Below are 14,143 nucleotides of genomic sequence, written 5' to 3'. Positions count from 1 at the left end.
TGCAGAGAAACCATTTATTTCTTTAATTGTAAAATGCTGAAAAAGAAGCTACATAGAAAGAATAATGTTATTGTACGTTTATTTACATTAACACTTAAATATTGACTGGGAATATATCCTAATTAAAATGTGTAATGAAAGATTACACATGTTTAGTTTTACATTGTGTGTTTTGTTTTTTATTGATGGTCCATAAGCCTCAAATGCAGGTTTGGATAGTGATTGCCATTCTGGACCTAGTGTATCCAAACTCAAATCGAGTTACACATTTAGTATTCCTGTATGTTTTAAACTCTTATAAAGAGCTATCAAAATAATGTTTTCAAAACATTGTTTATGAAATAATATTTTTTTCTGAAGTTTCTTTTTTTGGCAGGTAGATAAAAACTAAAAGGAATAGATAAAATAAAACCACAAGCTATAAAGCTCTTTTTCATATTTTGCATTTACATCCTATCTTATAAATAAAACTGTTCCAATAAATGTTTTGTATTTATATTTTGAATGCAGGGGTTCGTGGAATTCCTTATTTTAAAGTTATATTTTAAACAAAATTGAAAAATATAAATTTAACGGTGAACATTTTTGGTGCATTGTCAACTTCTACCTTTGGCAAGGCAATGAGTTGAAATGACTGAAACAACAATAAGTGTTGTTTCATTGAGTTTTGCACTTTAAAGGGTGACTTGTTTGGTTTGGTTTTGTTTTGGCTGTAACACAAGTACTTCTAAGAAGTGGCATACTATAAGCTAACTTTCTGAAAACGTCCTGTGTGTGTATGATACCTAGTGTATTTAAAGTAGAAGTAAATTTTCATGGAATCTTTGTTCCAGTGGAAAGAAAAATCCATTTGTACATCTTGAAGTACATGAATATTTATTTTCACACCTAAACACAAGAAATGAGTAGTTTAATCATTGTGCTTTAAATGTTTTCAGAGTAAGGGTCTCACTATTCAATGTTATTTTTTCTGTAGTACCTAGTTCTATAAAATTACGCAGTGATGTCTTCTGTTGGAATATTTGTAGTTTAATTTATGCTTTATTTTGATTGAAAGCTTCAAAATATTTTTAAAAAATAGTATTTATGTACATTATTACTTAAAATAGTGTTCGCTGTTGCACAACCAAATTGCTCCACCGTGATTTGGACCTGACTGTGTGAGATGCCTCTGTCATCTCCAAACTCCATCTCTGGCTGCCTGTGAAGCTGATGAAAAATTCAGATCCTTTTTGTCCCTAGAGCTCTAACTGTGAGGTCCCAGCACTCTGCAGGATGAAGCGCTTACTGAGCTGGAGGACATGATGGAAGGCTCTCCAAAACGGGTTCTTGGTATAGTGAGGTGTAGAGACAGATACCTTATCTTTCCTATTTCTGTTTCTATAGCTTAAATAACTTTTTTTCTGGTTACAGTTAGATTTTTTTTTTCTTCCCTACTGAGCACTTCCTCAAATTTTTCCTGAGATTTTCCAATTTAACATGTCCTGCAGACAACATGAAAGCTTTAGGGTATTTCTTAATCATAAGTATTTTTTTCATCTACAGTGTGACATTTGTATGTGTACTATTTCTGTGTTTGAAGACCCAGTGGATATGCCTTGTGGACATGACTTCTGCAGAGCATGCTGGGAGGCGTGAGTATATGTACTATGCCATCTTTTGAGAAACTTTTACTTGCCATTTTGAAGAAGAAACCACAGAGATGATAGACAGCTAATATTAAAGTTTGTTTGGGTTTCAAAGAGGTCCTGGCTTGACCCTATGGAACATTTAAGTTGTCACTGAAAGTGGCCATCAACTGTTTTAGGTGTGCATAATGTTTCCTTTGGTCCTGATTCAGCAAAACTCTTAAGCAAATGTTTCAAGCCTGTGAGTAAATAGATGAGCCTACTCTTGATTTGCTCAGGGAGTGTGTGGTGTTGGCGGTGCTGGGGTTTACACTTTCTAAATTAAGCACATGGTTAATTCCATCTCTTCGTTTAGGACACTGAACTTAGCCATTGTAAATCCATTTCCAGTCAGAAAAGCATTTAAAATACTTTCTTATGTTGAGGGTTAATAACAGAGGAGTAGATTTAGCTTAAAAGTTCTATTAGTGTAATGCTCTTGTTACTAAACAATTTTTTTTTAAGTCAAAATAGTAAAGCTAGTAAAAAACTCAGACATGGATAATTATGCTAGTATAAATATTAATCATACTTCCCAGGAATAATAATACCTGTATTAGTAATAATAATACCAGTGCCCTTATATTCATCTTTGTCCCCATTCAGGACACTGTATTGGTGCAGTTCAAATACTACAGTGTCTTGTTACAGTGTTGCATCAGCACACTAGTCCTGCTGCAGATCAGCCCAGTTAATATGAACCCATTCCTCCTGTGTTACACAAGAGCACTTTCTTTCTGCGGGAGCTTTTAGAAGGCGATTCTTTTCAGTGGCCAAAAAACGAATAGCCATGCTTCTGTTGTCTTGCAGATTGTTACGCAAGGATGTAAAAGTTGCCAAGAGATCACTGGCTTGACATGGTGCTTCTAATTTGGGTGCTGGACTGTGTGTACCGCGATCTGTGCCGGCACTCAGAGCTACAGTTCAATGTCAAGCAAGCGTTGGCAGTGGCACATCTAGGGTGGGATTCATCTTTCTAAACCAGTCATTTCTGAGTTGCTCGGAGCATAGCCAGGACTGAGTTATCCCATTCTGAGATACGAATCTGAGATGGGATGCATTGGCAAGTCTCTCAGTCTTAACTATTAAAGGATCCCAGGTGACTTAGAATAGCTGCCTGTCCTTTAGATGATTAAAGTTAGATGAGTATTGTCCTTCATGTCAGATTAATAAATAAGTAACAGCTTTTAAACTAAGCAACCTTTTGCACTGTGAGTTAAAAAGTTCAGCTTTCAGCAGATTTCTGAGCTTGTTCTGCCTTCTGCATTCTAGTGCTTAGGCACTTTAAAGGTCTCTGTTTAGAAATTTGTTTCTAAGAGCAGACCTATTTTGACTAGAACAGTTGTAAAAATTAATTCCATATCAAATTAATTATTTCCTGGATTAATTACAGTTACATGTTCTGTTTCTGATTTGTTAGAAGTAATGCTCAGTTTAATTAAACATTGCATAGCTGTCTCTGATAAATGGCAAGGATGGAAACCGCAAACAAGTAGGTCTAAGCATAGCTGATGGTACTCACTTTTGAACTGTGACAGTGTTCTTTAATTTTTTTAAAAATTTTGCTGTTCATCAGCTCTGTTCCTTTTGAGCAGAAAGAGATACTTCCTTTGTTTAAAGATTGATTAATGTGAATATCTGTGAACCTAGTATAAAGTATTCAGCAGCCTTTTAATTTTGACTTTTTATTCACAAATGCTGACTGACGAAATTCTGGCAGATTTTTGAATCTGAAAATTCAGGAGGGTGAAGCTCACAACATTTTTTGCCCAGCATATGATTGTTTCCAGCTTGTGCCTGTAGACATCATAGAAAGTGTGGTTTCTAAGGAGATGGACAAAAGATACCTTCAATTTGACATTAAGGTAAATTATCAAATTTCCTGTACTCTTGAACTGTATTTCATTTTATAAAAAATTACTTACGACTTCTGTGTGAAATGCTGCAATATATCTGTAACTTTCCAAGTAGAAATCCATAAATTAATATGTACACTGAATTACTGTCTCTTATGTGCCATAATACCAATATTTGATATACCACTGAGAAAAAACAGAACATTATATTTATTCCTTAAGCACACATCCAGTACTTCCGTAATGTGTAACCTAGTGGAGTATTACTAAAACTGTTTTATCCAGCCAGTGTTCATAACAGGTGATATGAAGCTTTTAATCAGCCAGGCTTGTTTGTGTTGGCAATCTAAAATTTTTAAGAGATTTCTGATTATTTTAATTACCAAGATGCTTTCAAATAGTACCTGTTCCCATTCTAAAAATTTAGCAGTACAAATGAATTACTTAATTTTTTTCCATCCAATGCTTGATATGACTGCTATATATAGGTTTGATTTGCTTTTCCTATTTTATTTCTTTTCTGTGTTTATTTCCATCATTGCAACTTGTTTTTAAAAGCAATCTTTTAATTCCCCTTTTTTCTTTTATACTAGTGTAGTAATGAACTAGTCTTTGAGATAATGTGCTACTTTATCAGTGGTGGCAGGGCAAAAGAAAGAAGAAAAATATTTTTTTGTTTACAATACAATGTGTGACAAGTCTCTTTAATACACAGTAATAGAGTCTTACACAGTAAGATACAACTGAAATCACCAGATCTGGTTAATCTTTTGCATCTTCATATTTCAAGTGGCTGGTGGTCAGCATAGGTTTGAAGCAAGTAGTGAAAGTTCCTTTTCCCCCTCATTTCTTAGATGTAGTTTTACAAAGACGACCTGCTACATTAACTAAAAAAGATTGGAGGTAAATTCCCGACTTAGTCTAGTTCTGATACCAAGTTTATTGTGGGTAGGATATATTGTGGGATTTTTGTTTTAATCAACAAGGTTTTATTTTTTTTCAGTTACAAGAGTCAGTTCTGTTAACGAGTGTAGTGCCAGTGCATATATAGTAGAAGTTTATAGTAAGCCATATCACAAAGGAATTTACTTGCACACATGGACCATTTTGTTTGGGATCTAAGTCATTTGCATCTTAGCATAGGTCTGAAGTGCTGTTGTTGCAAAAAAATTAATTAACGTGGAGATTAAATTACTTCCTTTTTATAACTATTTTAAAAAGCCTATCAAAGTAGCTATAAGATTTTCCCTATGCTTTTTGGCTTTGTTCCTTCACCGGAAGATTATAAATACAGTTTGATTTATATCAGTGATGAAATCTGATCTTATGTAGTAAAATATTTTCCTTTTTTTTCCCCAGGCCTTTGTTGAAAATAATCCTGCTATTAAATGGTGTCCTATACCAGGCTGTGAAAGAGCAGTAAGGCTAACAAGACAAGGATCAAATTCAACAGGATCAGATACACTTAGCTTCCCTATGCTAAAAGCCCCTGCTGTAGATTGTGGAAAAGGACATCTTTTCTGCTGGTTAGTACTAGACATGTATCTACATCTACATAAACTCACAGTCGCTGCTACTCCAGGGATTAATTAAAAAGCCCCACTTAACACCAAGCGTGCAATAAAAATTTGAATGGGATGTTGTATGACTGTACTGTCTGTCCTGTATCCATTCACTAAGTAACCTGATGTGCAAAAATATTGTAGTATTTTAGGGCACAGCAAAGGTTTATAATACTGTCTTGCTCGTTACTGGCTCTGTTAGATGCAAAACAGTGGTACAGAGCATTGTGATGTTCTGTTCTGAGGGGACAGAGAACCGGGATATTGGTGGAGGGGTTTTTGTGTCTGATCTGAATAGTTGTAGTCTAATTGAAACATGGCACATTCTGAATTGTAGCACAGAAAATCAGCAAATTTTAGGTCTCTGTGAATTTTGGTAGGATCACATCAAAGAAGCTGGAGTTTAAACAGGTTTGTGAAGGACCTTTTGCTTCATACACAGCTATTCTGTTTGCAGGATCACACATATTTCACTTTAGGATCAGCACTTTTCCTTTATTTTTACTTTCTGTTGAGTCTTGAATACAAGCTTGAGAAGCAGTAAAAAGCCGTAAGATATTTAAAAACATCCCTCAGATTGCCAATCTTCAGCACTTGCCAGGAAAAGACAACGGTATCAACAAAAGCAAAAAAGTGGCGGGATATTTTTCTGAAGCACAGAGCAAAGCGTTATCCGAGTTCCTTGAGATTATCAGACTGACAGTTTAGGGCTATTGTACCAGGATATCCTTTTCATTGTTGAAAAATCAAAAAGGATCAACCAAAGCATAGACATTCAGACAAGCTGAGTAATCCTTCTTTTCATTTTTCAATTGAAACCATGACGCAAGAAGATGCTGAATAAGATTCCAAATATTGTAAGACCTAATGAAAGATGCTTCTTATTTTAGTTCTTTCCGTATATGATTGGAAAGGAAGAATCAACAAGAGGAAAGTAGACATAATGAAACAACCACGAAAACAAGAAAACAGAACTTCTTGGGAAGAGGTTGTTCACAATGGATGGAGAACTCGGAAAGAAACAAATCTTGTGAAAACAAACCAGAAAATGTTTTTTACCCGTGAACATATAACAAACCTTAGTACTATTCCACAAGAAGGTGCCATCATCCTTGCTTCTGATTACAGACAGAGAATCAATTTTTTGCTTAACCTGAAGGACAGAGCTTGATAATATTTCTGAATGTTCTTTTTATGTTAATGCCTTTGAGATACTGCATGTGCAGATATGGTTAAGGTCTTGAAAAAGACATCATTCCAGCAGCAAAATGTTCAAGACCACCTTTCCAAGGCCTTTTTTTCATCCCCACAGAAGTGAAGACGTTCAGCAATGGCAGAAAAGTTCTGCTAGCAGCCAAAGCACCCTGCAGTGGTATAAATCAGAACTATTTGCTGAGGACAGCCATACCAGTCTTACAGTACATAAACCCCACACATGTGTGAGTTCCTCTGGAGAAAAAGAAAGTGTATTCTCAGTTCAGAGGGTTCTCATTGTTACTGTATGCTTAAAGGGAGCTTGCTTTATATCTTTACAGTTCAATCAACACATCCCACAGTTCCATACTTAATGTCAGTTCTGCAGGTTTTACCCAGGTAATCTACAGTTTAGGCATTGTTAAAGCAACTGATACTGCATTAGGAACTAAATGCTACTTTAGTAGCACTTCATTAAAAATACACAAATTTACATATCAGAAGACATCAAAGACACAATCTCTACCACCCCCCCAGTAATAGATTGATTAATCAGCTTTTAACTTAAAACTGAGTTTGTTAAATTTGATTTTTGTTCATTTCAGTCCTTTCTAGGAACAAATACGGTGTGAGAGGTCTTGGCTCTCTTGAAGTCAATGGTTTAAATGTACTGCTGTCCCACAGAAGTGAGAGGTGTTGCTTTTCAACCAGGACTGAGATTGCCTTATTACAGACTAGTTACTCATTCCAGTACAGTCTTTCCCAGATATAGATCTTAAGTATCTCCAGACCAGAGATTCCTGTGTAATGGATTTAAGCTTGCTCAATACCAGACTAGCTAGTGGGGAAAAAAATTTGAAAACTGTTGCTGTAACCTTCCTGCTTAAGACGTGGACAAGAGTGATCAGAAGTGTACTGATGTAGCTTCCCAGTCTGCACCGCAGAGAGCATTTCACCATAGGATCAGCAGACAAACTTGTGAATGCTCTGATAGAGCGGGTGCCCATCTGAAATACACTTCCTCTGAATTGTTTTGTTTGATCTGCCAGATGTCTGAAGCTATTTGCTACCATTGCAGTAAAAAAGGGAGTCATTACAAATCCGGAGTCCATATCGACACATCTACACCCAAGCACCATCTGGAAGCCATATATCTGCCACTGTCTAGTAGTGATTGTCATCCTTAAAGCTAGTAGTAACTTCCAGAGAAGCTCAAGGGACTCATTTCTTCACTGTGTTCATGTAACTAAGTTAAAGCCACCATTTAAGAAACTCTGGTGGAAAGAGTAAACATGCATAAATAATTAATGCTGGTGTTGAAGGGCTTGGATCTTGTTCTAGATTAAAAGCTTGAATATAGTTAAAGAATAATTATTACAACTGAATAGATGCAAATGATTCTACATAAAATGCATTTCAGCTATAGCAGACTATCTAGTTTTGGGTAATCTCCTTATTCTGGTTTATCTTTATCACAGAAACTATACTAGCACTTTTTGTGGCACTAAAATAGTACCCAGGTGAAACTGAAACAAACTGCAAACCAGTTGATTTATTCCAGGTTGTAATTTTAAAAGCGTCTTTTCCCTTCCTGTCTCATTGAAATTCTTTATTAATCTTAAAAATGATCATCTGTGCTTCTGAGCAAGTAGTCTAAGAACATTTTAAAATAATGTTAATTGGATGACTTTTTATCTTCCTGGCTTAATTAAAATTTGAGTGTGTCTTGATAAGTTTCCATGTTTTTTAGCTTGAACCAATTTTAACTTTAATTCTAAATCTCTAAATGATGTTTTGTGTATACATCTTCATTTTCAGGGAATGTCTTGGTGAAGCACATGAACCTTGTGACTGCCAAACCTGGAAGGACTGGCTACAGAAAATATCTGAAATGAAACCAGAAGAACGTAAGAGTCATGCCGGGGCGGGGGTGGAGGGAGGGGTGGGGAGGTTTGTTGTCGTTGTTAACTTCTGATATTTGAGGAATTTTTTAGTTGCGTTTTCTAAAAATTCTACATTGATTGAAAAGTAGGGTAAAAGGAAAGAAAATTAAACCCCTGAAAGAGGGGCTGCTTCATACTTTAACTGCATATGAGGCAGCACTAATGATAGACTGTTCTCCTTAAAGCATTCCTCCCCATAAATCCACATGTCGTTCAGTCAGGGTATACAAAATCCTTTTCCTTTCCTCTGACAGATTTCTTTCATTAATTTATTGATGTATTCCTGAATATAATTCAACCCAACTGGTGATAATAATAGTAAGGTTGAGGGTGAACTGCAAGGGAATTGTGAGGAATGGCTTAATCATAAATAACTTCTACTGAAAAAAAAATAAAGGTTAGACAGACATTTTCCTGGTCAACAGAAAGAAAAATTAAAGATTAACAGCAATTTGAATAAATACCAAATTAACTTGGTTACCACAGTTCAGAGCCTTTCCATAATATGTTATAAATATCCTGGAAGGCATGGAAGATTTTATAAAGAGGCAAAATAAGCTATACTTCGTCAAACTATGCCAATTTTTCTCATATATGACAGAATCATAGAATGGTTTGGGTTGGAAGGGACCTTAAAGATCATCTAGTTCCAACCCCCCTGCCATGGGCAGGGACACCTTCCACTAGACCAGGTTGCTCAAAGCCTCATCCAGCCTGGCCTTGAACACTTCCAGGGATGGGGCATCCACAGCTTCTCTGGGCAACCTGTTCCAGTGCCTCACCACTCCCTCCGTGAAGAATTTCTTCCTTATATCCAATCTAACTCATTCATGTATTATAAATGTCATGCATAATATACATAATTTATAGCTAAATATATGTGTGGAAATACATAGAAATAGTATGTTTAATAATATTATAGTTATAATATGTATAAATTAGAAAATGTGTGTAATTATTTGTATGATAAATATATATTGTGAAGTGTTACGTTATTCTGTCAAGAAACAGGTAAACCTACATCTTACCTAATCTGATTTTCACAAAATATTACACAAGTACAATTTCAACTTCCCGCTTTTTGCATGCTCCATATCCCCTGTCACCCTCAAAAAGTTGTGGGAGTGAGTGAGGCGTATGAAGATGCTGCCAACTGCCTGTGGTTACTAACAAACTCTAAACCATGCGCCAACTGCAAATCTCCAATTCAGAAGAATGAGGGCTGCAACCACATGCAATGTGCTAAGGTAAGAAAGACCCTTCCTGTAATTTGTTGTGAAACCATAATTCAGGTTGTGGAATGTCATACACGTGTTTTAGGAGCACGGATGTCCAAAACCTCTGGAAGGTCATGCCTGAGATCTAATGGAGCTCATTGCAAGAATTAGATACTTGACAAGTGGTGGGTTACATGTATTTAGAAGATGTTTCATATTTAATGAAATCTGTTTGGCTGGCAAGTGAACACTGTAATGACTGACATTTCATAAACCCCTAAGAATTACTGGCAATACAGTATGAAACTTAAGAAAACAGAAATAATTGATAGTTTGATTATCATTAGTAATGTAGAAGAGAGAGAATATTTTTAGTTGGCAGAAAATGAAACATTTTAAGGAATGTTAAGCTCTGATGAAGGTTTTGCTTTACTACTTTTTTCTTTTGCATTATTTCTCTCACATAGCAACAAAACAGAGAAGTTTAAACAAAAAACTGTAAAGAGGAATTAATCAGTAGGAATGCAAAGACAGCAAAGAGTAATGCCAAAAGAAACTTACTGGTGAGAGCAGCCAAAAAACTAGTCATGACTTTGCCCTACACTACCAAATTAGAAAAAATATTTTTTGCCATGAGTTCAGGATCATTTGAGAATGCTTTTTCTCTCAAATTAGTTAAATGCAGCATATTTAGAATGCTGTTTCTTTATGTCAGAAATGTCTTATATAACTACAGCTAATACCGCTTTGAGGAGCATTATTAAAGACAAGAAAGTAGCACACACTTTACATAGTTGGCCTCCAATAAAAAGCTAGGAGATTCAGAAAGTAATTATCTTTAATTTTTGGGAAATGTGTTAGTCTCTCTCCATTGCTATGCAGATCCCATTTCCTTTATGTTATCGTCACATACTCACTCTCTTTCTGTGATAAGAATTGAAGGTTGGGGCTTTTTTTGGTGTCGTTTCTTTGTTTTGGTCTGTGGCAGCAGAGAACAGATTCTCCTACACTTTGGTTTATGCCGCATTTGCTGTTGTTTTGGGTTTTGTGGGGTTTTTTTCTTAAATGATTTTTAAAATAGCTCATAAATTCCATAATGCTGAAAACTGTAAAAGGTGTGCTTGATGCAGCTTTTGCTACTGAGCTCATTTCAATCAAAAAAAGTATGGCTTCAGGCTGGAGAAGCCTTTGGCCATTAAACACTATTGAATGTAGATAATTGAATTCATTACCATTTTGAGGCACTGGCTGACAACCACAGTTCTCTTTTCTTCTCTGATGCTTGTACCTTATAAACAGCTTAAAGTGTCCATATAACAGTTGGATTCTTTTTGTGCTGAAGAAGTCCCTGCAGGCGGAAGCTGCCTCTCCTCATCATCGTGATGAAAAGAAAGTCAGGGTATTCCCAAGCTCATTGCAGGGCTCAGGCACAATGTATAGTGGTCACCTTGTTTGTGTCTTCCTCCACGGACGTTAGGGTCCATGACAGTGTCTGCCTTTGCTGCAGTGAGGTCTGCCTAAGCCCATTACATGGTGAGCTACGACTGCCACTCAGCAGCTAGTATGTACCTTGGTGTAGAGGAGGATACTCTTTACACATAAAATAACATTAAGCAGGCTTTTTACCATTTTATGAGTCCAGTTTCTAAGTAGACAAGGCTAGGCAGTCCTGCTCTCTCACTCCCCTACCTGTAGTAGTTCTTTAACCTTCTGGGTACTTTGAACCAGATACAAAAGGAGGGGGTTTATGGATATTACACTACTCCAAATTTCTTGAAACTTGGTTGCTGTATGGTGTAGAGACTTAATTTGTACTGCCACTGAGAGAGGCTGAAATAGCTGCTCAGCAATTACCTGCTCAGCAATTACCTCTTCTGCCTGGCTCAGACAGTGGTCGGAGAGATGTGATTTGTTAAGCCTGGGCAGCGCTGCTGCATGGCGAGGTGATCATAAAGGCACATAAAACACAGCTCAGGGTTTTGGGAGATGTGTAGAAACAGGTGATGTGGGTTTGAATGTTTAAGTATACTGAGGTATTGCAGGAGGGTCTGGGAGCAATGGGTGGGTCTTGGGTTTTTGAGGAGGCTTTTGGAGTTGTAAGACATTATAAGACATATAATGGAGTGGTCCTGGAGGACATGATTTAGGAGAGGTGAGATTATGGCAGCAGGAGCATATACACATAAATTAACAGGAAGTACAGCTTTATTAGTTCTGTTGCTTGTGAAACAGCTTGTTTCATACTGGTTTTGATTATTTTGTAGTTCTTTCTTATAGTGAATATGAGTGGTTTTGAATGATAGGCAAATGGTGCAGTGATACGCACTTAACTCTCTCATACGCAATTATACTCCATTGTCAGCACTCATCTTACCATTTTGTATAAGCAAGCAGCTTCAAAAAATGTTTAAGAACACAGAATGTGCAGCACAATAGCAAGAAGAAATGTCCTAGCCTGCATTGCTTTTTAGAAGAAAATCTTCATCTCGCCAGTACTGCCATTAGCAGAAGTACAGTGCAAGAATTACATTTCATTTCTTCCTCTAATATAACTAATTGATTCTATGAAACAACTGCCAATAAACACATCTGGTATGGACTAGGTATTCCTTGAAAGGGTAAACTTATCAAAGAGAGAAAAGATGATACTTAATTAATCAAATTCCAGTAATAATATTAATGGATTTATATTGATTAATTCTTTTTTTTTTTTCATTTTTCAGGATTTTTCTTTGATCATCTGTAAAACAGATAAAATAAACAGGGTTCACCAAGTAGTAAAATCTTTTACCCATTCATCCATAAATAGCTTCCAATTGTTTTGAAATAAACTAGATGAGAATTCAGTGCTGAGTTGAGTATACAGTTTGATCTGATGCAGAGAAGCCTGGATAAGTCAGATCTCCTTGTAAGGTGTTCCCTATTTTGAAAGCTCTCTGCTCAGTTGATGCAGAAAAGGCTCACCTTGAACTAATCACTCTTCAAAGTTTATGTTCTGTTTTCTTCTCTCTTGCTGTAGTAGTTATTAGTATTTTGCATCAGGAACTCCACATGACAAAGATAACAGTAATCGTGTTTTTTTAAGTGATACTAGGAAAAAATTCACTCTTTCTCATGAACAGTTTCTCTGTCACTTAAAAAATAGGACTGTCTTTTTTTAAAAAAATAACAAAAAACCCAGGCCTCATCAGCTGTATTTATCATTTAATTTATTTCATCCATTTAACACTTGTAGATCCAACATAATCTTGTGGTCCAAGGAACAAAACTTATGACTGACACTGTTTGATAATCCAGATCCTCTGTAGCAGGTAAAATAAGAAGGAGGCTCCCCCAAAATTTATTTGACCATAAGCACACCCAGAATTATGTTAATTTAGTGGTTCATGGAAGAATAATGATGCATAACTGTAAATGTACGATGTTATCTACTTTCTTCTTTTTTCCCCTTGTTTCTTTGTTTCCTGCAGTGCAAATACGACTTCTGCTGGATATGCTTAGAAGAATGGAAGAAGCACAGCTCTTCCACTGGAGGCTACTACAGATGCACTCGTTATGAGGTTATTCAGCATGTGGAGGAACAGTCCAAGGAGATGACAGTAGAGGTAACAAATGAAAGTGTGTGTTTGAAGAATAGTCCTAAGGCTGCACTTTTCTGCTTAGGATAAGTTTCGTCAAAATTCTTTCAAACACGAGTTCTGAATGGAAAATACAACCTTAAATACATCAAAGACTCTGAAAGAAAACACTGCTTATTTATGGATGGAAACAGAAGATTTGGTTCTGCTTTTGGCTTTGGTAAAAACCATTGGTGACCTTACTCAAGTCATTTCTCTCTGCCATGGTCTTTTGGGAAATGGGTGTGCTGGTACTGTACTTAGCTGCACTACAGAAGACATACCTTAATTCTGGCATTTTGAAAGTCTGCTTAAGTAGCATGCACACACAGTGTATCAACTCTGTGGCTAGTGAATTTCAAAAATTACATCTGTCTCTTTACCTACATGGCACTCCTCAGCATTGTGTACAATACTGTATGTATAGCGGGAATAGAAACAGTTGGTTACCTAGTTATATCTGATGTGTGATTGCTAAATTAAATCATAGGATTTATCTTGGTTTCTTTTGTTTCCCCATTATTTTCCAGGCTGAAAAGAAACATAGAAGATTTCAAGAGCTTGATAGGTTTATGCACTATTACACAAGATTTAAGAACCATGAACTTAGCTACCAGGTGTGGGTCAAGCAATTTTATTGATTTTAGTTTCTATTTTATTACTAAAAAAATAATGATTTTATTGCATTTTATCTGTTTTCCTTTTCTAGTTAGAACAGCGCCTTCTAAAAACAGCCAAAGAAAAGATGGAGCAGCTGAGTAGAGCTCTTAGTGGAAGTAAGTATTTGCTGTGATCTACAAATTAAATCAACGCTGTTATGGCTAAACCTTTTTTTTTGGTTTTTTTGGATAGGGTTGACATCAGTGTGTTGTGTGGTGTGATCCCTCCAGAACTAGAATTCATAAGCATTGGATGAAATCTAAATGTACAGTCAAAAGACTCAGGGAGAAAGTAGCATTAGTCACGGAGAAGCTAATACTCTGTGCTTACTTCTTTTAGTAAGAACAGTGTGTAGCCCTTTGGAACCTGCTGCTGTTTACTTGCAAAATATTTAACTGACATGCACATAAATTTTATTTTGGAGGAA

The 14,143-nt window shown here is 36.2% G+C and overlaps 1 protein-coding gene across 1 annotated transcript in view; it reads left to right on the top strand.

Moving 5' to 3' along the window:
* The window catches only part of ANKIB1 (ankyrin repeat and IBR domain containing 1), a 24,284-nt gene that overhangs the window by 850 nt on the left and 9,291 nt on the right, over nucleotides 1–14,143 (top strand). The window contains exons 2-9 of the mRNA XM_010151933.1: nucleotides 1,546–1,634; nucleotides 3,388–3,532; nucleotides 4,883–5,049; nucleotides 8,098–8,186; nucleotides 9,339–9,469; nucleotides 12,910–13,044; nucleotides 13,587–13,673; nucleotides 13,766–13,832. Coding sequence (XP_010150235.1) covers nucleotides 1,546–1,634; nucleotides 3,388–3,532; nucleotides 4,883–5,049; nucleotides 8,098–8,186; nucleotides 9,339–9,469; nucleotides 12,910–13,044; nucleotides 13,587–13,673; nucleotides 13,766–13,832 — 910 coding nt within the window. The remainder of the gene's footprint in view (nucleotides 1–1,545; nucleotides 1,635–3,387; nucleotides 3,533–4,882; nucleotides 5,050–8,097; nucleotides 8,187–9,338; nucleotides 9,470–12,909; nucleotides 13,045–13,586; nucleotides 13,674–13,765; nucleotides 13,833–14,143) is intronic.

Source organism: Eurypyga helias, unplaced genomic scaffold (genome assembly GCF_000690775.1).
Source record: "Eurypyga helias isolate BGI_N326 unplaced genomic scaffold, ASM69077v1 scaffold25395, whole genome shotgun sequence".
NCBI classification, from domain to species: domain Eukaryota; kingdom Metazoa; phylum Chordata; class Aves; order Eurypygiformes; family Eurypygidae; genus Eurypyga; species Eurypyga helias.
This window is presented reverse-complemented; position numbering and strand designations above follow the sequence as displayed.